Source organism: Octopus bimaculoides, chromosome 6 (genome assembly GCF_046866305.1).
Source record: "Octopus bimaculoides isolate indiv1 chromosome 6, ASM4686630v1, whole genome shotgun sequence".
Classification (NCBI taxonomy): Eukaryota; Metazoa; Mollusca; class Cephalopoda; order Octopoda; family Octopodidae; genus Octopus; species Octopus bimaculoides.
Genome location: NC_142933.1, coordinates 61590128 through 61616473, shown reverse-complemented (window position 1 = coordinate 61616473; position 26346 = coordinate 61590128). Strand labels below are relative to the sequence as shown.

Genomic DNA, 26346 nt, shown 5'->3' with positions numbered 1-26346 from the left:
GCATGTGAGTTTGTCATCGCCGTATACTTAAAACATATAGAACTCCATTTTCGCATAGTGCTACAGCCATAGCAAAGTGACCTTAGAGACAAAATGCTCGCGTTGCAAAAATACTACAAAATTAGTGGGATATCACAAAGAGGCTAAGGACACGTATAGCAGTATAGCAAATATAGTTTGGTTGAAACTGTTCATTCCAAAACTTTATTTTTGTCAATCACATTGTTAAAAATGTGATGCGTTCGAAATTTAAAATTTATAAAATTTCACGAAGGAAGATAAAATAGAGACTGAGGGCATTCCAATAATTTTTTTCTTTTTTTTTTGTCACCGACTCCATTAATCTAGTGGATCACTTATTATACAGCGTTTAATTCAGGTGGATTTGATCTTATGAAATGCTGATGCACTTTTTGAAAAGAAAGGCCTTTAAAAATGCGTGAGAGAGGGAAACTGGGAAAGAAAATTATAGAATAGTAAAGCGGTAAAAGTGTAGTTGTTATTGGTAGAGGAAACAAATACTATTTTGTTGACAGAGTGGGGTGCAATTGAAGTAAAGAGAAATGAAAGAGAGAGAGGGGGAGAGAGAGAGAGAGAGAGAGAGAGAGAGAGAGAGAGAGAGAGAGAGAGAGAGTAGGTAGGATTGGTGATCAAAGCAATAATTCAAGAAAGGGGCACACAGATAATGAGAAGATCGGGTTTTATGGAAGAAGCTATGACTAAGAAGACATACAGACAGACAGACAGACAGACAGACAGACAGACAGATAGATAGATAGATAGATAGATAGATAGATAGATAGATAGATATGCGAAGAGTAAGAAAGAAACTGAGAGAATGACAAGTATGTAAAGATCATTTTTCCTTAATGAAATTAATAAAGAAATAAAGAAAAACAGGAATAGATAACAGAATAACAAACAAAAAAGCAAAATAAACAATTACAGCAAGCACAACAAAGAAGGTGAAGAAATACATCATTTAAAGATCTGTAAACTGATCTCAACTACTAATGTTGTACGATAAAATCGCGTGCAAGATAATATTTGATGATATATTACGATTGTTTTGCATGTTAGAGTCATCTAAGTTGCCGCCGTTTTCAAAAGAAAACAAAATAAAATAAAATTAATAATAATAAAGGAATATGTAGGCGTGGCATTTGGGGCTACATATGAAGAGACGTAAGGGTTGGGATCCTCTAATTGGACATGGTAACAGGTCAGATTCACAATACTTGAAGCAGCTAACTGAGCACAAAATCAGTCTCTCACTACACGATACCACGCCATACCCTACCACTTCTCTCTAGCTCGGCGTCCAAACAATTCATTATTGATATCACTAAATTGTTTATAGATTCGATAATTAAATAGAGTTAAATGAAGCAATATCGTAGTTTAATCCCAGTAGCTACATTTTTATTTATGAGAGCTTTTCCACTATTTCGCCAACCACATGCACACGTACGCATGCATGCACCCACAACATTATTATTACAAAGGAAACTATTATCTGAGCGTTAGGGCAGTTAGTATGCCAGCAAACAACATACAAGTAAATATGCTATTACGTGGTCGCTAAAATTGCTAGAAATAACACCAACATTTCCTTCGCAACACAACGCTATATCTTCCATAATGTGGTCTACGAAACATTGTTCCTAAAAGTTTATAAAGCAGGAATGGTTCGGCCCTTGGCAACTTTTGATTGTAAGCCGATTCGAGGGGGAAGACCTACAATCAAAGATTGTTAATCTGTAGCCATCGTGTTTTTTGTATATCATAGTCAGTGATAAATTAATATATACCTTAGTGACAAAGAAAATATAGGAGGGATATATATAACAGAAAGACAAAAGTGATAAGATAGCTCATTAAAACAAACCAACACTGTATACATTTGAAAACTAAAATGAATATTCTTACATGCAACATTAACAGTCTGAAGACCACCAAGGTAACCTCAATTATTATTTTTATTCTCATTTTATTACCCTCCGCGCCATCAAGTCAAATTATAATGCTGTTGATGAAAACTGCTTCAGTTGTAAAGATCTTCAATGGTAAATTGGGTTTCTTCCCCCATTTACTTCGCTCCACTTCTTATCCGGAATGTTTTTTCCGAAAAGAAACTGTTAAATGATCAGCTGGCACACATCCCGCGATTTATATTCTTTATGTTGATATTGGTTTCATTTCTCAGGCAGCAGCCATGTTTGACCATCGGCATCAATAATTCATGCGACCATATCGAAACAATTACTTATTTGTATTTCTATGGTCACTAAGTTACGTAGTTTTTAAAAAATACTTTTATTTTTCCACATAAACGCGGTCTCAGGCACATGTATATATATGACCTGTTGTCGGACAGATAACCAAGTTCTATTCACAACCTACTGCTTCTTCTGAAGATATAGACGAAAATGACTGCCCAATAAGATATGAAGTGAAATCGAAAGTGAGACAATGTGTTTGCGACCGAAGTTTGTAAGTAGAATATTATATATATATATATATATATATATATGACATAACTGGTAATGAGGGTTCCGGTTGATCCGATCAACGAAACAGGTTGTTTTAATTACACATGTTGGTAGGGTAACCCATGATCTATAATAACTTTTCTTCCTTTTTCTTCTTCATCCCTGGCAAATAATGGATTCAAGAAGTAGTATGAGGTCATTGAATTCTTGCCGAAGGAAAGATGCAGCTTCTCCGACATCCATAGAAGGATACAGGTTGTTTACGGAGATGACACCACTGACAAGACGAATGTGCACAGATGGATGAAGAAGTTTTAAAAATAGCCAGCCTCCATGCGGAGTGAGACCGAACGTGTGGGCGAATTGATTCGCGCTGACAGATGAGTCACAATGGCTGACTTTGCTGCACTGCTGAAGTCTGGTCTCAATACGTTGCAAAAGATAGTGGAAGACTATGGGTATTGGAAAATGTGTAAAGTGAGCACCTCGGCAGTTGACAGGCGACTTGAAGGGGAGAATGGTGAAAGTCTGCTCTGAATTGTTGGAAGCGTTTGAAGCCCGGGAAAATACATTTTTCCAGATCAGGTAGCAGGCGATAAAAGTGATTCTATCTTTAACATATACATATAATGCATGGAATGCTTGTAAACGAAATTCAGTTGCGCCTCTTTCCATAACGTAAGCTATTTAAGACCTGAGATAGGCAGAGAAAGTTCTGGTGACTCTTTTGGAAGGGATGACAGAGGCTTCCATTCTCCTTAATTTTCTTACTATGCTTGTACCGCGAATAGGATCTTAAATAAGAGAATCCGAAAAAACTGGTAAAAGCTATTAGGAGGCAGAGACCGAAAAAGAATCTTTAAAAAAATCCTCATTCTTCATAACAATATGTGACCACACATATATATAATAATAAACAGACAATTGGCAAATGTGACAGGCCGATGATTCCCTCAGCCACCATATCTGGTGCCATTCATCTTCCACCTGTTCGGTCCAATGAAGGGCAGTGTTCGTGAACAACAATTTAATGACACCGACAAGATGAGAGTAGGCGTGAAGAAGTGGGTACAGTAATGCACACCTGAATTGTTGAGTTCAATGATGGCACGAATGCATCATTTGTTATTGAGAATATATGGAGGAGTACATTTTCATAGAACACTTACTCTAGGAATATGAGCAATTTGAACGACTTACGCCAGTTAATGAAAAGAGTTATGCTCACTTTTGCATTAATTTCGGTACAACACTGCTACATATATTTATAAATATCTGTGTGTGTGTGGAGGGGTGAATGCATGTATGCGTGACATGTGTAATACACACAAACAGATATACATATATTTACATAGAGTATATACGCATATACATAGATTTATATATACATACATACATACACACGTACTTATATATATTTACATCCGTGTATGTGCACACAGATTTATATATATATATATATATATATATATATATATATATACATACACACGTACATATATGTATTTACACACGCACATATATAATACCCGCGCACATATGCTTACAAACACATACACCCACACTCCTTCCTTTTACTTTTATAGAGCAGTCCGTTCTTCCGTTGGTAATGCATTTCTCAAGATATCTCTCTTCCTTTCATAGAGTAAGAAACTCGTAATATTTAATCAAGAAGGTATTTTCCATCCTTGAACCTCCTGCCCCTACATCCGTCATTTTCTTTTACTGGTTAGATATATTTTGAACATTAATAAACTCAAACATACTGCTCTATATGTATGCGTATATTCATGTACATGAAAATAAGGTTACCTCAAAGCTCTTCATTCTTTGTATTTCAGTTCGTTACAACACACACACACACACACAGCTATCAATTTTAAGTACGCGCGCGCGCACGTATGTGTAAGTTAATTTCAAACCTCAAAGCTTTTTCATTCTTCACATTTCAACTCGTTGCCACATACGAAATACACATACACATACATCCACACATAGAACTATCAATTTTAAAACAAAGCAACAGCTCAGTAAATATTACACAATTATTTGATGAAAATGTTCATTTCTTCACCATTTTTGTTCTACTCGTATTTATTAACGTTGTTGCTAATTTCCTTTTCGACTTTTATGAAATCTGAGAAAAGATGAAGACTTTATAAATAAAATCTAATTTTATATTGATCTTGAACGAGTCGACAAAATGTCTGAAATGGTTTTCATGTATGGTTGATCTAAAGGAGCTGTAAATTCTAATGAACAGCATATATACGATACTCATGTCTATAAAATAGCGATTATAAACCAAAATAGACCTTTGTTATTACGAGAATCTTTATTTTTATGAATGCTATCAACATCATCATTATCATTATCACTATAACTATAATCTCTCATATTAATATTCTTTTATTATAGTTATCAATTTGAGAAGGGTAATGGATTGGCAGAATCAGTTAGAGAGTGGGACAAAAGGTTTTCTGCTGTATAGATATGATGTTGTATGAGTTATGTCCGCCTATGTTCTGAGTTCAAATCTCGCTGATATGCCATTGTTTCTTTCTGTGTCATTAATTGAATTATATTTGTTCAATCGCGAATCTAATTATATTAAGGCTTACTTTTTTTATATTTAGGAGGCTGAGAGGTTGGGATAAGGGCTATAGATTCAACACAGGAAGAAAGGGTGTAGCACAAATTTTTTTTTTTTTGGGGGGGGGGAGGATAATTCCGAGGTTAACGGAGAGAAAAAGAAAGGGAATCTGGTCCAAATATTTGTATCAGAGTAGAATCTACTAAATGTGTCCAAGGATTGAGAGGTAGTGCTAAACAATGCGACCAGACTAGTTTACGTCCAATGAATAAAAAATGTGCAAGTAATCTAATCCGATGAGCTTCTGCATAGTTTCTGGTTACCAAATTTCACCAAAACGGCTTCTATCAATCCAAGGCTATGGTAGAAGCTAAGTGTGTAATATCACCAGACGTTAAACAATGTGAAAACATTCTTAACGAAACGGGCTGCTGATGAGTAAACTGTTTCGAGAGGCCCCAGTTTGAAAAAAAAATGTAAGGACATAATTTTTCATGATCTTTACATTAATTGAATCAAACACTTATCAATCAATGTAAGAGCATTAGGTGTATGCTTAATTTTGTTTTTCGTGTGATGTTCCTTAGCAGAAAAGATGTTGGCTGAGAGGATTTTTTTTAAGATCTAAAGTTTGTTAATCAACATATGGAAATCATTAGCAATATTGCCATTTCCGGATACTAATGTTACACAATCGTATCTTACAGCTTTGAAAGATATATATTCTAAATGCTTTTCTTTTAATTAATTTCTTCCTCTTCCGAAAAGAAAAAATCATGAAAAATAAAATAGCATGAATTATTAATATTTTCACTTTAATGACATATTTTAAGTTTTAACGGGAAAAGGGAAAATTCCCTTAACGTTAAGCAGGAAATATTTCGCTCGTATTTAATCATATTGCTTAATGTAATATAATCAATTCGTTATATTCTTAATTAATGAAAGAAACGCTTCCATGGGAAGAACTGTTAAGTACTTTGCTAATTTTTTCTTTCTAATTTCAATAACAATTAATTTTCTTATTAATTGCACAATCTCGTAACGTATACGAGGCAAAAGCTTTGTTCATATATAAAAGATTTTAGTCATTAGAAAGCGGCCATGATGGAGCAATACTTTCAAGAGTCTTTAGTCAAATATATGAAATCCAATATTTATTAGTCTAGTACACAAGTTATTGAATCCATTAATCGAGCATCTAAATTACTTTTAACAGTGAAGAGGCATCTAAAAACACCTTTTTTGCACTTATACACGCATACACATACATACAATGTACTTCTTTGTATTTTCGCTCACTCCCAAAGAAGTCGAGACTACAGTAAAAATAATTGTATAAGGTGGAGCCTACAGGTGATTATACCTTGTATGCAGAAAAGTCACCCATATAATATCCGCAATAATATCAATAGACAAAAAGAGAACTTAAATTTTAGAAATTTATAAAACAAAATTAAATTGAAAAGTTATAAGTAATAAAATATGGGATGAGAGATAAAAAGAATGAAGAGAATAGGCCAAAACACTGAGAAGTAGAAAAACAAATCTAGAAAACAGTGTGACACACAGAAAGGTTTGGAGAAACAAGCAGAAACTAAAAACAGGAAGCTATATACCGCTTTTTATTTGTGCGTGAAATTCTCAAGGCAGTGTATTATCACCACCACCACCACCACTATTACTTGAGTCTTAAATTGTCAGGCATCTCCATGATAGAATATTTCGCTCTACGCACACGCAACAGAGATTTATATATTATGGTTTCATATTTCCTCAATTGTTTATAATTTATTCAAGTTGAGTTGAATACATTCTTAACACTAAGACATGCCCCAATAGCGTCATGCTGCTTTCAACATCGTGTGAAGGAAAGAGATGATACTGTCGAAAAATACCTAAATCACGGTGATGTCAAATCAACTACTAATGATAAAGAAAAATTCCCGCAGTGTAACTTGTACACATATCAGATAGATAAATAGATAGATAGATAGATAGATAGATAGATAGATAGATAGATAGATAGATAGATAGATAGATAGATAGATAGACAGACAGACAGAAAGACAGATAGACAGAAAGCCAGACAGACAGATAGATAGATAGATAGATAGATAGATAGATAGATAGATAGATAAGAATTCTAAATAAATAGATGAATAAATACATATATGTTAACTAAACTATGAAACGTCAGTCAGACAGAAACAGTGGCTGCATTTTTTTAATGTAAATTTAGGAGTCGAATTTTTCCACTAACCAGAAAAAATTATAATTAAAAAATAAATCAATCATTAAATCAATTTATTAAATTAAATGAAAATCGATTCAATATTCTTTTTTTCTTTTTTTCTTTCCATTCTTTATTTTCGACTGAAACTACGAAAGTTTAGTGGGTGGAAATAGAGAGATTTCAGCTGTTTATACGAATTAGGCGATTTCAATCACGCTTGGATGGAAGGCACGTGCAAAGTTGTTGCTGGCAGTTCTTATGGGGGTATAAAATTAAGTTGTGCTTCTTAAGTAAGCGCTCATCCATAGCATATTTTCGACAGCAGTACAAACAGGTTCATAAAAGCAATAGGACTTGAAATAAATAAATGAATAAGTATATAAACAATAAAATAAAAACCACATGCATGAGAATGTATGCATACATACACCATGCACAGAGTACTATTATTTGTATTACACGCATCATAAAATATACATGCATGCACACACACACACACACACACACATAATTTAAGAACCGTTTCGTATATATTCCATGATGAAGTTCAGAAAAAATTTGATGGGCGGAGTTTGATAAGAATTAGTACCATATTTCTTTCTCAGTATATTTTTTAAATAACTATAATCTTCTATACAAATGAGATTATCAAAGACAAAAAACGAAGAAAGAAAGAAAGAAAGAAAGAAAGAACAGTTTTGCAAACTACAGTCATCATAGATTCTGGATAGTAAATATCAGTTACTCAAGTCAACGAGAGCGACTAATTATCCATCAGACCAAACCCTATCTAGGAAAAGTGCAATGGATAATGTAATCCCCCAAAATACCCTGCGTGGTCATAGCTGGAACGCCTTTGGTTATAGGTCTATAGGACTTGGGTTACGTGAGCTTAAGAGCAACAAGAATTATAATTTTTGTCCATATACCAAATAAGTAGAAAATAAACAAATCTCTACCAGTCACTAGATAGAGTGCAATGTGCAAATTAATAAGCAGTAGCTTATCAAATATCCTTTATACTAGATCTTTCCAGCTGAGCCTATTGAAAGTCAATATGATCCCGAAGGTATTACAGTCAATCTCAAATGAACACCCCATCCTTTCAGTTATTTAGGTAGACATTCCAGTCTTCTGTTTAGTGTATATTGTGTATCCAATACTAGCCAATGCATTCTCCACTTTTCTCTATAAAAGACGACAGAGTACGGTTTGAAGAAAATGTGGTTGCATTATCTAGCGGGCTAAGTAGTTGGTCCCTTATTCGCTTGTCTACTGCTTCTTGTTGCCATTTTTAAACATAAGATTAGATCTGATCTAAGAGATCTATGATCAAAAGACGTTCCAAATATTATCTAGATTTACTGTATATTCAATGTGTATTTCCATTTGTTTTAAATGGATGTACACAATGGATTCGAGGGAGATGTACCTGTTATATTGGAGAGAACAAATAACAACAATCAGAATCCCTTTACTGACTATTCCAGTTGACTATTCTTATGGCTCATACTATGATGTAAAAAGAAAAATTACTATTCATGCTTTGAAAAAAATATGAGAAAGAAAAAGAAGCAAATTCTAGAGAATTGAATAATTTGGAACTAGTTTCGTTCCCACTTGGCAGTACTATTTCCCCATCACTCATAGTGCCCAAGCACTCAAGTGAGGCATAAATACTACAATGTTTTACTTTGTTCACTCACTCGAGTTACAAGACTGTACTCGGTCGCTCAACCAGCCAAACTATCCTGAAGTCCCATAGCCCTAGATATACTGTGTCTGAATAAAAGAAGGTATGAGTGCGTTTGAAAATAGCTCTGTTAAATCAGAACTTACATGTGACTACATAACATCATCAAAAACAAGAAGTGACAGGAAAGTTCATGAACACAGCTATTTCTTCTAAAGTAGAAATCCTACAATAGTAACAACAAAAGAAGCTATATGAGTGTATTAAGATAACCGGACTTGTTTGCGTGGTACTTCGCATCATTTTATGTGGTTGAACCCTCCATTTGGGGGAACCCTTTCTTCTTATTATTTTGTTGTCCTATAATGTCATTATCTATCATCACTGTCTTTATTGCTTTGCACTTTTTCATGTTCGTTATTTCTTTTGTATTACGTCTTTGTACTACCCAGAACGACTTGGGTCCTTGTGGATAATAAATGAAGTTATTTTCATGGGTGGTAGTAGTAGTAGTAGTAGTAGTAGTAGTAGTAGTAGTAGTAGTAGTAGTAGTAGTAGTATGAGGGTATTCTACAAATCCAAAAATTCACTTGTCCTTTCTTTTGAATAATTTTCATCACAAAGGCAGATTGTTTCACTCCCCGCTCCCCTACTTTCACTACTATCACATATTACTGCCCCTCGCCGCAACCACATCTACTGTCAACCCGACATCTCGACAGCTCCATTTCAATACCGAAGTGATATTCAGATGCAAACTGAGAGAAGAAAAAGATAATATATGCAACCAAAGGGATAGAGACCAAAGTGCGATGGGAGGAAGATGCAATAATAATAATAATAATAATAATAATAATAATAGTAAATGTTAATCAGATTAAGATATTGTTTACATAACAGCATGATATCCATCACTTTCTCTCACTCTTTCTCATTCTCTTGCATTTATTTATTTATTTATTCATTTATTACAAACAGAAATAAAATATCAGAAGAAAAGGAGTGACGTACAAAGCCCATGGCTAAAAGGAGACTAGAGTAAATTCTTTTCTTTTTTTTTTCCAGGGCGATACAGCTAACCTTCACGGTCCAATGCGATCAGATTCCGGTAATTCCCAGCTAACTCATCGAACAAATTGATATGACAACAAAGACCAGCATGAAAGTAGCGCGCGTGCGTACGTGTATATGTGTGTTTGTGTGTGTGTGTGTGTGTGTGCGCGCGCATGCGCATATATACAAGATAGATGATGTCCCAGAGAAAGAAGATGTGCAAAAAGACAAAGAAAGAAGTTAGCGTTAATATTATAAATAATGAGCAAGAGCGTAATATAGTAGGAAGAGAGAATGATCTGATGAAGAAAACGTACAAGTGGATTGTGACAGACGATTTAATTTGCTTATAAAGTGCTTAAAAGAAAAGAAAAAGGTAAAAATGGAACAGCTTTAGTTTGTGTTTATCAAGTGCTATGAATTCCGTCTGAATTATGAGTAATTCAATGTCATTGTAGCGAATAAGATTAAGTAACAGACAATAACGCAGAGAAAAGAATAACAAAAAAAAAATGGAGAAAACATGGTGGAAATTGTACAATTCCCGTAACTAACTACCATTAATAAATAAAGCTTGTAGCCCTTGCATTGTTGTCGTTCGGTTCTTGTTCAAATCACCCCCTATCGAATTAAAATGAAGGATGCATTCAAGCAATGGTATTCTAACTCGCCGATAGCGAAACTTTTTAGTCCGGCATGCCGATATATAAATTTCTTTAATAATTCTGTCAATGAACTATCACTAGCGTTTTGTATTTATGTTTTAGGTCAATGTTAATATATAAGAATTGTTATAACATGATATTGCAAGACGATTCATTTTCATGGTCCATTGCATGTCACCTATGAATCCGTGATATATCGCTGCTGTCGTGCGTACCTTAGGTTTCCCCCACTGTCCCAGGTACACAAAAGTATTTAATGGTTGTGTCCAGAGTTCGTTTATTCATAAGTCTGCTCCACCAGGGTTGACATGAGCCTAAACAACAAGAATTGGGTCATTCCGAGTCAAATATGCTATATTCTTAATATTAGCGCCCTTTTATTTTTCTGGTTCTTTTTCTTAACTACATTTGGAACGGATAATGAAAACAGGGCTACTGATCAACTGAAGAGAAATGGAGAGGGGGAAGGTATTTCTTTCAACCAATTACATGAAGAGATATCGTGGTGAAACCTAAGAATAAATTACAATCTATCAAAACTAAAATCTGATAAACCGCATTGCGACATCACTAAGGCTTACTCGTCTTTTATCTTCTCCGTGGCACCCTGCACCAACTTTTACTGCCAATGCCAAGAGAGATGTCTTAATAACTTAGATGTTTTCCCATCTCAGTTGTGCTTTAACACTTAAAGCAAGTGTATTTTAAGGAGGAAAATTTGAATGCTATTTTTAGCTGGTCAAAGAGCCGTGTAGAGGCGCTTATATATAATTTTATTAAACCATTTGATATTTTATTGGTGATGTTCGTTTGAGGCTTGGGTATCTTTATATTGACTTATATGGTATGCTTGGGATTCTCTCGTCAATTAGTTTTACTGTTTAATCACAGTGGATTGAAGGGAGAAACTTAGCTTCAAACCACTGAACGAACCCAAATGCTTACAAAAGAGTGGACTCTGTTCAAGACACCCTAAAGTCCAGCCGGTGGTGTTAAATCGGGCGACGGCTTAAGTCTGCCGTTATAAGCTGCTATTCTTCTAACCATTAACGAACTGAAATGTGCGCGCGTGCGTGTGTGTGTATGTGTGTGTAAGTCTATGTATGTTTATGAATAAGAGTGTGTTAATAGATAATTGGGGTTTTTTTATGTCCATTCTTTTATAACTTGTCAATGGTACATACTTATTCATGAAGTCACTTGTATATAAGCACAGTAAAGTCTGTACAATTCTGTTGCAAGCTAGAAATAAGTAACTTAACTGCTCGTGTGTGTGTGTGAGCGGAAGCGTAAAATTAATGATATATATATATATCAGAAGTATACGTGTGTATGCATGTGTATATGTACTTATGTATCTAAGATTAGCATGCTCACGACGATTTATTAATGAGTAGTAGTAGTAGTAGTAGTAGTAGTAGTAGTAGTAGTAGTAGTAGTAGTAGTAGTAGTAATATACTTTAGTATTAAAATAGAAAAAAAGATGTAAAACAAGCGGGTCAAATTAGGCATTGACCCATAACTAGCTGGCACACTTTACGAATGAAAACACCTAACAACTATAAAGAAAGCTAATATTACAAGATACTAAATAAATAAATACAAATTTCCGAAGCTTAAACCCAACCTGCGCCTCCCAACACATCCATAAAACCAAGCATACTTACACACACTAGCATGCATAAACACAAACACACACACACACACGCACACAAATTGTAACATTTTCTTTCTTTCTTTCGCTGTACATGTTTCTTCCAAACAACAAGCTACGCCAAGTCTTTCAACACAAACAATACATATACTTATTCTTAAAGAAAAAATATTTACAATATATGTGTGTGTGTGTGTGTGTGTGTGTGTGTGTGTGTGTGTGTGTGTGTATGTGTGTGTGTGTGTGTGTGTGTGTATATATATGCAAAAAATAATAAGCCACACCCGTACTTCCATTGCTAACATGGTTCCACTCACACCTACCACGTCCACTTCACCTCTCATGTCCGCTTCTTTCTTTATAACGCTTTCCCTCACGCTCTTGCTATCTATGTTTACCTATCTAACTGTTTACCAATCTATCTGACCATTTATCTATCGTTCTTCGCTTGTTAGACTCGTTTTAATAAGACTTTTAATGTTGGTGTAACATTCCTTTGCATACCTCTGTGCATAAATATATGTTACATTTTTACGTGTGTGTGTGTGTGTGTGTGTGTGTGTGTGTGTGTGTGTGTGTGTGTGTGTGTGTGTGTGTACATGAGTGTGAGTATAGGATGGCTGGATACTTAAGAAGTTAATTTCGCAACCACGTAGCTTCGGGTTAAGTACCATGGCATAGAACTCGGGCAATTGATTTTTACCATTACCCTAGACTGGCCAATACTTGTGAATGACTTTGGTAGAGGGGAAAATGCACAGAAGCCCGTCTTACAGACACAAAGATACAGATTAAATTATATACCTGGTGTCAAATGCAAGATTGATTAGGCCTTAGCACACTGCATTTTCTCAAGAATTGTTTCCTCTGCCTCTCCTCTGTTAATACAAGGGAGAAAACTCATACGGTGACATGATGCACCTACAGTATACAAAAGGTTAAAATTGTTTGATGTTATTGTCAAAGAGTTTTGATTGAAGAAAATCCAGATGCCGATTTTGAGATATACTAAGATTATTTATAAAAGCTTCCAGTATGTCACAGCTACGCATTCATACGCAGTACCTGGCTGGTACTTTATTTTATCGATTTCGAATGGATAAAATTTGGCTTCGACAGTATTTGAACGCAAAGGACGGGAATTAAATACAACATAATTTTGTTCGACGCTCTAACTGCTTTGCCAATCAAACTGCTACTAATAGTTTCTAATTAAGTCACAGGTCCAACAATTTTTGAAAGGATGGAGTTTAGTCGATCACAACACATCGTTCCCAGTATTTGGCTGCTATTGTATTCTAGTGACCTCAAAAGAATGAAAGACAAGTTGATTTCTTGGGATGTGAAAATAGGACTTAAATCACCGTAATATTAAACCGTAAAACATTTTGATCGACGCTTTAGCAGTTCTGTCAAGTCACTACTCCTGAAATTCCTAATAATAGCAAGGTGTATGAATGAAGAGAAGAAGGGGAGAGAAGAGGCGAAAAGAGAGATTAAATGAGTGTAAGCATGTGTATGGTGGTATACATACTATGGCTATGTGCAGGCATTGAAGATATATGCTTGTCGCCACGAGGGAATATATATTTAGGCGCCTTATATTGAAGAAACAAGAACCAAGTCTCTCTCAAATCAAGTACCACTCTCCTAAGCAAAAGTTGCAATATGCTAACGGGGGTAACGCTATACGGTCACTCGAATCGTAGAAATAGCCACTACTCGCTGAAGAACACCGCCGTCTTAAAAGATAATGCATTCAATAATTTAAGATAAGACCACATTATATTTGAGAATGAAATAGGAACGTCTGATCATTCGTTTTCCCGATGGGAGATATCTTGAGCTAAACAACACCAGCAAGGGACACAAGTAGTTGAAATTAGCCATAAAATAAAGGTTTATGCTTTTGACTATGGGTTAGCTCAATCAAGGAGCTAAACAACAACAATAATTACCTCAACGCGCGCGCGCAAATGTGTGTGTGTGCGTGTGTAAACAGATAAAGGAAAACGTCAATAAGAAAACATTCACACGCGCGCAAGAGAGAGAGAAAATCAGAAAGAAAAACAAAGGAAGCACTATTTGATGACAAACGTAAACAAGATGAGACTATTTAGTTAAAAGATATAAACGAGTAAAGGAAAGCAAATCAGTAACAAGATAGCAGAAGATATGAAGATGGGTGAGAGAAAGTGAGAATGGAATGATAAAAACTGAGGTGGTAGCAGTAATATAGGAGTGGGAGGGGGAGAAGGAGACGGGGAAATAAAATCTCCTGGCACGTGCGGGCTTTAAATTTCAAACTGGAGAGAAAGGGTTATGATCTTTTCTCATCTCATCTCATCCCATTCTCTCTCCCTCTCTCTCTTTCTCTCTCTCTCTCTCTCTCTCTCTCTCTCTCTCTCTCTCTCTCTCCTTCTGTCTTTTACTATCTATCTATCAGTTTGTCTACGATAGAGGTAGATAGATCTATTACTATCGTATTAAGATAAAGCACTTTCATCAGTCCTGCTGTTTGTCCCCTTGTTTTATCAGGTGACAGAAAACATTTGGGTTGGTAACAGAAGAGAGAGAGAGAGAGAGAGAGAGAGAGAGAGAGAGAGAGAAAGAGAGGGACTAGCATAAGCAGAACAAGGAAAAAATTCCATTATAATATTAACCTGATTTTTCTTTTGTTTCTTTTTTGTTTTTTAATTTCTTTCATATTAATAATATCAAGCAGCTGAGGAGAGAGTTATCTGATAAACATTTGCGGAGTGCATCATAATACACAGACACACAAATATGGTGGTGGAGGAGATCCCTTGAACAGATATAACATTGAGAAAACATGACGAAATATGGTAGACTTGAGCTGGCAAACTCATACGAAGACACTAGATGTGGCTGTTTCATTTGTATAGTATTTATTGTATAGCGGACGGTGTTTTCTTTGCATTCCAGTCAGATCAATGTATCCAAATATTTTTCTAAAAGATAACACAATTGACTCTCTCCATTTTCACTCCATCAACACTGTCATCTATTACACGTCGAGAACAATACAAAATTGTTTTGCTTGATAATTTCTCCCACATCACTCCACCGAAAGATCAATAAACTCAACCATTTAAAGCCAAAGAAAATTCATTCTTAAACTACCTTAAGTCGATTTCTCCCAAATATGTTTAACAAAACAGCTATAATAAAGTTTACAACTGGGGCATGTAATCATAGACAAACGCTGGTGATTTAGTTAAGCAAGTGGCTCATCTAAAATCGACATGCACCGGTCCGTAAAGCAAACACGTGAAAGTGCAGTAATCTATAAAGATGCAGTAATCTATATGCAGTAATCTATAAAGATTCATACTTCTGTTACTGTTTCTTTAAGCTTCAAAAGATTCTTGATCATCATCTGTCTTGGCCATTTAAAATAAAATTCAAAAAATGAACCAAAAGCCCGCCATTTAATTGTATTTCGTTTCTATGGGTGTAATGTACTCCATCTTACACGTGACGGAAGACTGTTCAGAAACTTTTTGTTCAAACATTCGTGAAAGGAAATCAGCAACCCGTACATAAAAGTGTCTTGTTTTTACTAGCAATTATAACACCAAACTCAATGTTTATTCTTGTCTTAACTCATTGAAACTCTCTCACGTAGTCTCTGTTGCAAATTCTTAGCTTTAAGTAGAAGTCAATGGAAAGTTTTCCATGAATTTAATATTGTTCATTCAACATTTACTTAAACTTGTGAATCTGGGTCAGTGTATGTGTGTGTCTATGTGTGTTTGCCGTTTTACGCACTCTAGGAAGAGTACTCAATATATGTTACAGAGTATGTTCAATTTGTTGTCACCTGATGGATCGTATCGAGAAAATCTCTCTACTTCTCTTCACCTCTCTCTTTCATTCGATGTGCAAAGAAGCATTGGGCATTGAAGTAATTTCCCTTTCTCTCTCTCTCTCTCTCTCTCTCTCTCATCTGATATATATATATATATATATATATATATATATATATATATATATATATATATATATATATATATATATATATATATATATATAAATGACACTCAATGACAGCAATACTGGAGTCGAACCTCTCTCTTTCTCCCCACCTCTCACTTCATAAATAGCTACACGGCCAAATCTTCGTTAAACTTTGAGAGTACGACAAAAGAAGTGAAACATTGCCAAAGAAGTGGTACATTATAAATGGACCCTGCTGTTAAGGTGGAGTAACTGCCAGGGATTACAAAGAAGTATATAGCAAGGTTTCATCATAAATTTCCATTCGCAAGGAGGCGCTTTTAAAAATTGTTAAATTTATAAATGGGATATTAATAATTATAAAAAAAAAAGCTGGAAAAGGTGAGGCCCAAGGTAAAAGAACAATTTTTTTACCTGTATCTCCCGTATCATCTCGTTTCCGTTTCACACTTCCATTGTTGAGATTTCCTGGATTTTGTGAACTGATTCCCAGAATGCCACTAATAGAATAGGAACCTGGTCGTGTCAGAGCTTCTGCTCCTGATGGCGTCTGCGACTGTGCAATTCCAGGATTTGGAGCTTCGACTTGAAGCGAAGGACTTGATTGAGGTTGGCCTTTCGCCTTTTCTGCTGCTCGATTTCGGACTATTCTAGAAAAATCGAAAAATTACATACATTATACATAAATATATAAACGTTCACGCGCACACACAAATAGGCGGTTACCGCCCGATTAAGATCAAAGAAATGTCTTACATGCAGAAGCCTTATCAAGAAGAAACACGCACACACGCACACGCACACGCACACACACACACACACACACACACACACACACACACGAGCGCGCGTGACCCCCGAAATTTCATATTTTACAAGAATTCAAAGGGATGAAATACTAAGTCAAATACAGTAAGAACTGCCGTAAAGGATCACATAAAACATTTTGTCTAATGTCCAAGCAATTCTGCCAATTCACCACTTTTAACTAGGCAGGATAAATTAAATATGACTATTCTTCAAACTAATTATTATTCTATATTTTCTTAAGACATTACCTTAAAAAAAAAATTTCTGCTGTCAATGAATCAACAAAGTGTTTACTAGAACTAAGTAAATAAACAACTCCAAAACAACAAGTGAAAGGGAATACTAAGAGACAGACGAAGCAGCAAAAGAAATCTACTCTCGGCAGATGAAAAGAAATATCTTTTCTTTTAATCCTTCACAAAAAACAGCAGGAAGTAATCTTGTTAGAAGTAAAAACTGCCTAAAATATAGCAATCTCATCTGATAATGTAAAAGTTATACCGGGGTAATTTTTGACTCTTTGCTTATTGTTATTATTATTATTATTATCATTATTATTATTATTATTATTATTATTATTAATATTGGTGCTTTTCCTCCCTTCTTATCATCAGCCAGCTCAAGTATTTGATGGGTTACAAGATAAAATGTACTTTCCTATCTCTCAGAAAAGAAATAACTTTCGGATCTTTCTTGTCGCTTTCTAGAAGTAGACCTTATTCTTAAAATTTCGCGATACTGTAAACGTATATTAAGTTTACGAACAAGACACGAGATGTTGTTACTCTGTGTGTGTGTGTGTGTGTGTGTGTGTGTGTGTGTGTGTGTGTGTGTGTGTGTGTGTGTGTGTGTGTGTATGTGTGTGTGTAATACACACACTCATACATATATAGTCAGATCTATGTGGGTCAATTGAAAATATAGGATCACAAATACTACAAATACCATATTAAAGAATATGCAAATGTTCTTAGATACACACACTTACACACACACATACACACATACATACATACACAAACATATGTATACAAAAATGCACACACACACACACATACTGTATATATAAGTAAAAAGAGAAAGGAGAGAGAATGAGAGATATAAGGTGGAGTGTGTAGAGCGAGTACATGTAAAAATAGAAGAAACTGTTGTGTGACTGGGGAGCAGTATCTTGTTTTAAAACCAATGTGCTGTAAGTAAAGTAAAACATTATTTCAGTTCTTTTACTAAGGAAACGGATCATTGACGACTAATAAATATATAAATAAAAAATAAAAAGTACTACACCGACCAGACTTTATGAGAATCTTTGATCACATTAATCACTTATTTTCCATTAATATATATATATATATATATATATATATATATATATATACATATATATGTATGTATATGTGTGTGTGTGTGTGTGTGTGTGTGTGTGTGTGTGTGTGTACAAATGTACTTAGGAATATTCAAATGGATTAGTTATATATATGCAAACATAGACATACAAGTTTATATATATATATTTATATATATATATATGTATGTATATATATTATCTGTATTACACACACACACACATACACACACACACGCGAACTACAAATGGATTGCTTGTACACACACACATATACACACACACTCATATATTTTAGTTCCGAAGTAATTTCTAAGTAGCAGCTAACAGCTAACGTGATAAAAACTTTGCAAGAGGGACAATCATTGGCTTTGATGTTGTTATTGTTTTGTTTTATATATATATGTGTGTGTGTGTATGTGTGTGTGTGTGTGTGTGTGTGTGTGTGTGTGTGTGTGTGTGTGTGTGTGTGTGTGTGTGTGTGTATGTATGTATATATAATATTTTCAATAATGTTATGGATGCACTTGAGTCGGAAGGCCACTTTATAATGTGTTTGGTGTGTATGCGTGTAGAAGAGACATATTGAATGGAATTCGCTGGAAGATGAGTGTGTCATTAAGAACAAAACCTAAATTATATGTTTATTTATTGTGTGATGCTATTTTTGAATAAGAACAAGCATATGTCTACTTTTCGATGGAAATACTATGGGTTGTTTCTTTGTTTATCTTTTTTCTTCTTTTATTTTGTTTCTTGCAACTCCCCCACCATCCTTCCTAAAACGAACTTTTTGTAATAGAAACAGCAATAGTACGTGAATGTTACGTGTTTTGTCGGGTGACATGATTTTAAATATAGGCTAAATGTTGACCACTACTACTACTATTACTACTACTACTACTACTACTACTACTTTACTACTACTACACTTCTGAGGTTGTGATGGATTCTCTCTCCTGTCACTCACCCTGGTAGAAGAAGCAACATGTCTCCCTCGAATAACATCCTGTCCATGTTAAAACTTAAATGAGTTGTAATATGTTCAATAAAAGATACATCTTATCTGACGAAAAACAGCTTCTGTGGTTACAATGCTTGTGAAAATAAATCATCTTGTTCAGAGTTATCTGTGGTTAAACTCCCATTTTTATAGGTTAGTAAGAAAGACGGATAGCACCCGTCTGCAGAATGTCTACTCATAACGGATTTGTCCGACGCTCTCGTAACTAAGCCAATTCGCCACGCCACAAACAAAAAAGATAAGCCTTAGCAAAACTAGAAAAATTCAAATGCCTAATTTTCTAATTAATAGTGAACATGAGAAGAAACTTGAAGAACAAAGTTACTTAGCACACCTAGCAGACTTTAAAAATTTAAATGCTTTCTTAAATGAAACAAGTTACCTATTCGGCTTACAGATGGACGGTCGTGGAATCCTAGTAATTTGTAATTAGCTGTTTGTTGGCTTGTCTTTTTGTTATAATCTTTAGTCATCAACAAAAGGAAAAGACAGGTAAAAGAAAAATACAGTGTCACAAGACTTAATGCGGAAAAAAGAGCTTCAGAATACCAGGCATATTTGCTTAGCGAATTATTCCGATATACAGAAATAGTCTTGCTGAGTAAAATAAATTAGAAGCAAACAGATAGATGAACGAAAAAAAAAAACCTTATGACTGTCTATAAATCAAAAGTAGAAATAAACGCAACGGTCAGCAATAAATTTAAGATAAGCAAATATAGTTCTTATGGGAGTGATGTTTGTTCGTTCGCTTATCCCTATACATATGTATATGTATGTACATAAATATATACGTGTATATATGTATATATGTTTGTGTATATCATCATCGTTTAACGTCCGCTTTCCATGCTAGCATGGGTTGGACGATTTGACTGAGGACTGGTGAAACCGGATGGCAACACCAGGCTCCAGTCTGATTTGGCAGAGTTTCTACAGCTGGATGCCCTTCCTAACGCCAACCACTCAGAGAGTGTAGTGGGTGCTTTTACGTGTCACCCGCACGAAAACGGCCACGCTCGAAATGGTGTCTTTTATGTGCCACCCGCACAAGCCAGTCCAGGGGCACTGGCAACGATCTCGCTCGAAAATCCTACAGGAGCCAGTCAGGCGGTACTGGCAACGGCCACGCTCAAAATGGTGCATCTCATGTGCCACCCGCACAAGAACCAGTCCAGGGGCACTGGCAACGATCTTACTTGGCTTGCCGGGTCTTCTCACGCACAGCCCATTTCCAAAGGTCTCGGTCCGTAGTCATCGCCTCGGTGAGGCCCAATGTACGAAGGTCTTGCCTCACCACCTCAGCCCAGGTCTTCCTGGGCCTACCTCTTCCACGGGTTCCCTCAACTGTTAGGGTGTGGCACTTTTTCACGCAGCTATCCTCCTCCATTCTCACCACATGTCCATACCAGCGCAATCGTCTCTCTTGCACGCCACAACTGATGCTTCTAATGTTCAGCTTTTCTCTCAAGATACTTACACTCTGACGGGTATTCACATTGACATTACACATCCAACGGAGCATACTGGCTTCATTCCTTGCGAGCTTACGTATGTCCTCAGCAGTTACAGCCCATGTTTCACTGCCATGTAGCATGGTTGTTCGTACGCATGCGTCATACAGTCTGCCTTTTACTCTGAGTGAGAGTCCCTTTGTCGCCAGCAGGGGTAAGAGCTCTCTAAACTTTGCCCAGGCTATTCTTATTCTAGCAGCTACACTTTCAGCGCACCCACCCCCACTACTAACTTGGTCGCCCAGATAGCGGAAGCTATCGACTACCTCTAGTTTTTCACCCTGGAATGAGATAGAAGTTGTTTCCTGTTTGTTTGCAGTCTTTATTGCACCTGAACATCTGCCACAAACAAAAACTAACTTGCTAGTTAACCTGCCTTTGATGTTGCTGCACCTCTTATGTGTCCATAGCTTGCACCGGGTACATCTTATAGAGTTACTACCTACTCCTTTTCTACATACTGAGCAGGGCCATCTACCTGAAGGGGTTTGTGTTTTATCTACCTTCCTACTTATTAGGATTTTGGTTTTAGCTAGGTTGACTCTAAGGCCCTTCAATTCTAGACCTTGCTTCCACACCTGAAACTTCTCCTCTAGTTCTGATAGTGACTCCGCAATTAGGGCAAGGTCATCAGCATAGAGGAGCTCCCAGGGGCAACCTGTCTTGAACTCCTCTGTGATTGCCTGGAGGACTATGGTAAATAATAGGGGGCTGAGGACGGAACCTTGGTGGACCCCTACCTCTACCCGGAATTCATTGCTGTACTCATTTCCAACCCTCACCTTACTGGCCGCATCTCTGTACATGGCTCGCACAGCTCTCACTAGCCATTCTTCTATCCCAAGTTTCCTCATTGACCACCAGATAAGGGATCGGGGGACCCTGTCAAAGGCTTTCTCCATGTCAACGAAAGCCAGGTACAGAGGTTTATCCTTGGCTAGGTATTTCTCTTGCAACTGTCTCACTAGAAATAAGGCATCAGTAGTGCTTTTACCTGGCACGAACCCAAACTGCATCTCATCTAAATTGATTCGCTCCCTAATTAGTTGGGCTATGACCCTCTCTGTAACTTTCATAACCTGATCTAACAGCTTGATGCCTCTGTAATTATTTGTATCTAAAGCGTCCCCTTTACCTTTGTAGCAGTTGACTATGATGCTGCTACACCAGTCATAGGGTATGACTCCTTCGTGTATCACCTGGTTCGTAATACGGGTGACTAGGCTATAGCCAACACTGCCAGATATTTTGAGCATCTCTGCAGTGATTCCTGATGGGCCGGGGGCTTTCCCGGTCTTCATACTCTTAATTGCTTTATCTACCCTGGTACTATCAACTCGGATAGCTGGTCCCTCTATTGGGTCGACATAAGGCAGGCTCTCTTTCTCCCATTCATTCTCTTTATTAAGCAATCTATCGTAGTGGCATCTCCAGACCTCTTTCTTTGCATCCTCATTTAATGCAAGCGTACCATCATCCATGCGAACACATTTCTCTCCTACAACATCACTATTCTCTCTCCTACACTGTCTTGCAACCCGAAATACCTCGAGTCTTTGGTCCTCACGGCGCAGAACATTGGCAAATCTTTCCTTATCTGCTTCCCCTCTGGCTAAATAAACCTGTCGCCTAGCCTCCCTTCTGGCACATTGGTACAATTCCCTGCTACCACCGTTCTTCCAGTCCTTCCAAGCTTGTTTCTTTTGTCTAATAGCCCTGTCTACCTCCTTGTTCCACCACCACGTTACTCTGGGTTGGGAGGGGACCTTACACCACCCACAAATCTGGTCGGTGGCTTTCAACAGGTTGTCCCGCAGAAATCTCCAATTGTCTTCCACGTTGTATGATGCTATATCCCCTTCTATTTCGTTAAATGCTTCAAGTAACTTGTCTCTAAGTCTCTGTCCGTTTGCAGGGTCTTTAAGCTTCCACACCCTTCTTCTCCAAGCCTGTCTAATTCTGGGCACCCATTTTGCCTTGATCCCAAAGTCGCTAACTACTAATCTATGTTGTGGGGTACATTCTTCGCCAGGGTAGGTTTTGGCATTTATAAGCCGCCCTCTTTCCCTATTTCTGGCGAGGATGTAGTCGATTTGGCTAGAGTGTCTGCCGGAGCGGTAGGTGACTATATCTACATATATATTCATATATATTCATATATATATATATATATATATATATATATATATATATATATATATATATATGTGTGTGTGTGTGTGTGTGTGTATCTACATATATATTCATATATATATATATATATATATATTTGTGTATATCTACATATATATTCATATATATATATATATATATTTGTGTATATCTACATATATATTCATATATATATATATATATATATATATGTGTATATCTACATATATATTCATATATATATATATATATATATATATATATATATATATATATATATATATACATATATATTCATATATATATATATATATATATATATATATATATATATATATATATATATATATATATATATATATATATACACGCACACACACACACACACGTAATGTACTTGAACAGACATTATGACAAGAAAATATTTTACCACACTCTGGAGACTACCTTACCAAAATGAAGGGACGTATAAATTTTTTTGTCACTCAGGAGTACACAATGTTATCTAATAGAGAATGATTTTAGTTTCGTTTCATTTTTCTATTTCAGTTTTGGTACAAATGCAATACCGACATAATTCAGCAACACAAAGAAAGATTTGCGAATGATGAGGATTTCTTAGCTTGGCATACATCCATATTGTAGCCATATATCGGACTGAGTGCATAAGGAGTATTTGTTTCATTGATTCTGGAACAAAATATTATTCGGTATTCAGCCATTCCTTCCACAGGGCAAAAATTATACATTGGATCAACAAGATCGCCATTATTTAGCCACTAGACGAACTGCAAATAGCAGCCAATGTTCCTCTTCAAATTACATCATAATGCTCCAAAAGAACACATTAGATAACTTGGTTCTCGGGTCCCTAAATATGGTATAAACGACGATGAAACGCATTCATTACAAGTCAGCTCGATCAGGCTTAGCCTTCAGCTTAATCAACAGCTGAAACAGCAACAAAGAAAATTAACCAATAATGAAGGCCCCCCCCCCCCCATCCGTGTGAAATAACAGTCAAATATCCTTCAAGTCACACTCCAATGTCTTAACACAAACTTGAAAAACACATTAGACAATGTAATCGTAGATATGAAAGGACGAGTACCTGACATCAGAGAATTTATCGAACAATCCTGACATCAACAACAGACATTTTACAACACTATAATGTTTGCCTATGAGAGGTATTTCTTGAAATTGATTGGCATAGGACCAAACATATTCAAGAATGTGCGACATAATTTTGTTGTCTCCGAATGATGAATGATAGAAGTCGACTCGAGTGGGATGTGAACTAAGAATGTAAAGACTCAAAACAATACTGCTTAATGTTTAGACCAGTGGTTCCCAACCTTTCCATACTGGGTCCCAACCATTTTATTTAAATGAGATTTCCCGCGGCCCCCTTTTCATATGCTTATTCTTATATATATATATATATATATCTATATATATATATATATATATATGAAATTTTGAATTTAGCTCACAGACCCACAGTACTACCTTTGCGGACCACGAGGGGTCCACGAACACCAGGTTGAACAATCATTCAACTAATTCCGGCTACCTTATTCCCATATAATTCATTCTATTTGCTACCAGATCAAGAATTTTCAGAATTCATTCCCGGATCAAAATTGAAGTGACGACACCCGACAAGAAGCTATAAATGGGATCATCAATGGCATATATCTATAAATATGAACTAAAATATATGCCTTCAAAACTGGTTTGAAGTTTTTCTAATATGTTTTGGCAGCTAAATTCAGTTAAAAAGTACAACATCTATCTATTGTCATAAATTTTATTTCAGATTCAACTTACTACAAAACAAAATTCCCATTCCTAAAGAGGAAACAAACATCGAAATCAAACTAAAACAATTAAGCTCATGTTCTGTTTATAATGGATTTTGTGATGTTCTGTTATATTTTTTAGTTTATTCACAACTCATTAAGTCAATACGCTCGCACGCGCACACGCACACACAAATGTATAGGAATGCAGCATATCAGAAAATCATAAAATAAACCACTCAAATGATGGAAATCTTAAAACACATCATGTTACATGAACACAAAAATGCTTTTGTAGGTGTTAACTAGATTCCATTATTGTAAACAGGGATGTCTGGTTACGTCATAATGATGTTTAAGTAGTATAGATTCTTCTTTAGACTAATTAAAGGTCCCTTTAATCTTTCTTTGAAGGATTTTGCAGTCTGTAAAGAAATAAACATAGACAACTATATACATACATATATACATATGTGAGTGGATTCGAAAATGTGAGCGCGCGCACGCGTACGTCTATGTGCATACGCATGTGTATATGTTTCTTTATATCGGTAACCACTTGTAGAAGAGTACCAGCGATGATGTCAGTTTATCCTGTCCACAAAACGGGCTAGGATTAGCATCACAAAAGGTCGGTAAAACAAAGCTTCAAATAACATATTCGTCTTTCGCATGCAAGCATGGAAATACGAACATGGAGCGAAGGGACAAACGAACGAATGAGAGAGAGAGAGAGGCGGGGTGGAGAGAGAAAGAGAGGCGGGGGTGGAGAGAGAGAGAGAGAGAGGCGGGGTGGAGAGAGAGAGAGGCGGGGGTGGAGAGAGAGAGAGGTGGGGGTGGAGAGAGAATGAATGAATGTTGATGCGTGTGGTGTTTACAATATCATCATTGTGTTTTCAATATGTACTTGTTAATCGAGGCGGCGAGGGGATAGAATCATCAGCTCGCTGGGCGAAATGCTTCGTGTTCTGTGTTCAATTTCTGCTGAAATCAACTTTGGCAGTTGAGTACTGAGGTCGATGCAATCGACTTATCCCCTGCCCCGAAATTTCTGGCCTTGTGCCAAAATTTAAAATCGATATTTACCTGTTAATCGAACTGACACTCGGTACGTTATCTTGGCTGCAAATATTCTCTGACAACAATCGGTCTCTGATTTCCCATGCAAACATTGTAGGATTTTCCTGTTTGTAACGAGCAATAGCTTCAACAACTTTTGGCGTTGCTACCTTCGGCTTGGAACCACCTATCACACCCGGCTTTATTGAGCCTGTTTCATAATATCTAAAGAAAAATGAATAAGAAACTTTATAACAATGATGCCTACAAA

At 36.2% G+C, this 26346-nt stretch overlaps 1 protein-coding gene across 18 annotated transcripts in view; it reads right to left on the bottom strand.

Moving 5' to 3' along the window:
• The window catches only part of LOC106868936 (paired box protein Pax-5), a 704900-nt gene that overhangs the window by 52129 nt on the left and 626425 nt on the right, over positions 1-26346 (bottom strand). For all 18 annotated transcript variants that reach the window (XM_089353975.1, XM_089353977.1, XM_089353979.1 and 15 more), the window contains 2 exons: positions 26103-26300; positions 16782-17017 (listed from right to left, as the gene is read on the bottom strand). In XM_089353975.1, the coding sequence (XP_089210101.1) occupies positions 16782-17017; positions 26103-26300 (434 nt within the window). The remainder of the gene's footprint in view (positions 1-16781; positions 17018-26102; positions 26301-26346) is intronic.